The following is a 3,275-nucleotide window of genomic DNA, read 5'->3' as shown; positions in this document are numbered from 1 at the left end:
TGAGCTCACAGTTACCTTGCGGGAGTTTTATGAGTCCGGTGTTCCGAACCTGTGGTCGTGCGGGTGTCGATTTGTTGATGCTAAGTCTCCGAGTATTTTGGGACGCATTTGATAGAGAGACCTTCGCTGCGAGCATGTTGAAATCCCCTTCTCTGGAGTACGAGGTGCCAAACAATATTCTTTATTGCTTGGCGTAACATGCTGTTTTGTTTTTTCGAGCTCAGCCCGCACGGGCACGACTCCTCGGACCATTCGACCCGGTACGTTGTTTCCTATCGGAGCTTCGTTTGTTATTTTCCCGGGGCGAGGCTGATTGCAAAAGAAGTCCTGTAGGCTCTTTGGATCCTATTTGGGAAGTGCGTGGACGTCGCCTCATTAAAAACCTTGTCGACAAAAACCCGTTTCGGGATAAAAAACTCAGTCAAAGGAAAAGAGTGCGGCGTTTGCTCGAGGATAGTTGTGGGGTTTCACAACCGGATGCCCTAGCAGTAATACCGCTTAAGCATCGATACATTCCAATTACTCGGAAGTTGCTCACCTTCCATGGTGCCAAGCTTATAGGTTCCTTTGCCAACTATCCCAAGGATACAGTACAACCCTTCCCAATTCTGGCCCAGCTTCCCTTCATTAGGGTTTTTGGTGTTGAGAGTAACCTTCCTTAGGATCAAGTCTCTGATTCCGAAGTATCGGAGATTCATTCTTATGTTGTAGTAACTTGTAATTTTCTGCTTCTCGGCAGCCATCCAAACCAGCGAGGCTTCCCGTCTTTCATCGAGTAGCTTGAGGGCCGTTGCCATAGCTTCGTTGTTCGATCCCTCGTTAGTGTGCCGGAATCTGGCGCTTGGTTCCCCGACATCCACTGGTATCATTGCTTCGGCACCATATACTAGAGAGAAGGGTGTCTCCCCATAGCTCAATTTTGGAGTTGTTTAATATGCCCACAGCACCTCAAGCAGCGTTTCTCTCCATTTTCCCTTGGCGCTTTCCAACTTTTTTTTAAGTTTTGAATGATGGTTTTATTCATAGATTCGGCTTGGCTATTCGCACACGGGTGGTATGGCGTTGACAGGATTCTCTTGATTTTGTTGTCTTCAAGGAACTACGTTACCTTGCTCCCGATGAATTGCCTCCCGTTGTCGCATGTTATTTCGGAGGGGATCCCGAACTGGCATATGATGTGTTCCCATATAAAATTGATGACTTCCTTCTCTCTTATTTTCTCGAAGGCCTGCGCTTCCACCCATTTTGAGAAGTAATTAGTCATAAATAGAATGAATCTGGCCTTACCTGGCGCCGTTGGCAAAGGGCCAACGATGTCCATACCCTACTTCATGAATGGCCATGGTGATAAAACGGAATGCAGTTGTTCGCCGAGCTGGTGGATCATGGGAGCGAACCTCTGAAACTTGTCACATTTTTGGACGAATTCCCTGGCGTCTTTTTCCATGATGTCCCAATAATAGCCCGCTCTGATCACCTTTCGGACTAAGGAATCAGCCCCGGAGTGATTTTCCCAGGTGCCCTCGTGGATCTCTCAGAGCACATAATCCGTGTCGCCCGGTCCCAAGCATATTTCCAGGTAGCCATCGAAGATTCTCCTGTAGAGAGCCTTATTTTCGTCGAGTGAGAACTGTTCGCAGGGCCCTCGATTCTTTTGGATCTGTGGGTAGCTTCTCGTCCTTCAAATAAACGATGTATTTGTTTCTCCAATCCCATGTCAGGCTAGTGGAGTTAATTTCTGCGTGACCTTCCTCAACTACAGATTTGAACAGTTGGATGACAGTTCTGGGGAGCAGGACTTCTTCTTCAATGGAAGATCCCAGGTTTGCAAGGGCATCAGCTTCGCTGTTCTGCTCTCGGGGAACATGGACCAAGGTCCATTCTTTGAAGCGACGTAATGTGATTTGGATTTTGTCCAAATACCTTTGCATCCTATGAGGAGCGAATCGCATTTTGCCTCGACAGTCTCAGCTCCTAAACTTTTGGCTAACTCCAAACTTGCAATCATAGCCTTGTACTCGGTTTCATTATTAGTTAGCTTCGTGGTTTTTATGGATTGCCTGATTATGCCGCCGACGGGCGGTTTTAGGACTATACCGAGTCTGGATCCTCTTATGTTTGTGGCACCATCTATGAACAAGGTCCATACCCCAGAGGACGTGCCTGATTTTAACAGAAGCTCCTTCTCTACCTCGGGCACGAGGGATGGCGAGAAATCGGCCACGAAATCTGCCAGGATTTTAGACTTGATGGCCGTTCGAGGTTGATACTCGATATCATACCACCACCACCACCACCACCACCACCCGAGTTCAATGGCCCATTTGGCCAATCGACCCGATAACTTAGGTTTATGTAGTACACTCCGAAGGGGATAAGTCGACAGGACACAGATACGGTGGCACTGAAAGTAAGGCTTCAGCTTGCGTGATGCGCTTATCAGTGCGAGAGCCAATTTTTCCAGATGGGGGTACTGGGTTTCGGCATCCCCCAAGGTTCGGCTTACATAATAAATCGAAAATTGTGTACCTTGCTCTTCTCGGACCAGTACGCCGCTTAATGCTATTTTGGACACGGCCAGGTATAGGTATAGCGTTTCATCCTCCTTGGGTGTGTGCAGCAAAGGCGGGCTAGACAAGTATCGTTTAAGTTCTTCTAGGGCATGTTGGCATTCTAGAGTCAATTTAAAGTTGTTCTTTCTTTTGAGTAGGGCAAAGAAATGGTGGCTTTTGTCTGATGATCTCAATATGAATCTGCCCAAGGCCGTGTTCCGCCCTGTCAGTCGTTGAACGGCCTTTATGTTGTTCATCACCGTGATCTCTTCGATGGCCCTTATTTTGTCAGGGTTGATTTCGATCCCCCTGTTTGAAACCATGAAGCCCAGGAATTTTCCCGAGCCTACTCCAAAGGCACACTTCTCAGGATTGAGCTTCATGTTGTAGCTTCTAAGGATGTCGAAAGTTTCCTACAAATGGGTCAGATGGTCCTCTGCGCGCAGGGATTTGACTAGCATATCATCAATATATACCTCCATTGATTTACCTATTTGGTGCTCGAACATTTTATTAACTAGGCGTTGGTATGTTGCTCCCGCATTTTTTAGCCCGAAAGGCAATACGTTATAGCAATATGTACAGTATTTTGTGATGAATGAGGTCTTTTCCCTGTCCTTGGGGTTCATCTAGATTTGATTGTACCCCGAGTAGGCATCGAGGAAAGTGAGGGTCTCGTGGCCGGCCGTAGCATCGATCAGGCGATCGATGTTAGGCAACGGG

General features: G+C 47.4%; 1 protein-coding gene across 1 annotated transcript; it reads right to left on the bottom strand.

The window, feature by feature from the left end:
* Positions 1–482: 482 nt before the first annotated feature.
* On the bottom strand, positions 483–869 carry LOC138886209 (uncharacterized). Its single transcript, XM_070167263.1, has one exon. The coding sequence runs from the start codon at positions 867–869 to the stop codon at positions 483–485; it is 387 nt and encodes a 128-aa protein (XP_070023364.1).
* Positions 870–3,275: the final 2,406 nt, after the last annotated feature.

Source organism: Nicotiana sylvestris, chromosome 2 (assembly GCF_000393655.2).
Source record: "Nicotiana sylvestris chromosome 2, ASM39365v2, whole genome shotgun sequence".
Taxonomy (NCBI): Eukaryota; Viridiplantae; Streptophyta; class Magnoliopsida; order Solanales; family Solanaceae; genus Nicotiana; species Nicotiana sylvestris.
The sequence above is the reverse complement of the archived record's forward strand: the minus strand, read 5'-3'. Positions and strand labels throughout refer to the sequence as shown.

What these genes read in the sequence shown, in the direction of transcription:
- LOC138886209 (XM_070167263.1), bottom strand. Translation starts at nt 869, where the DNA reads ATGATACCAGTGGATGTCGGGGAACCAAGCGCCAGATTCCGGCACACT.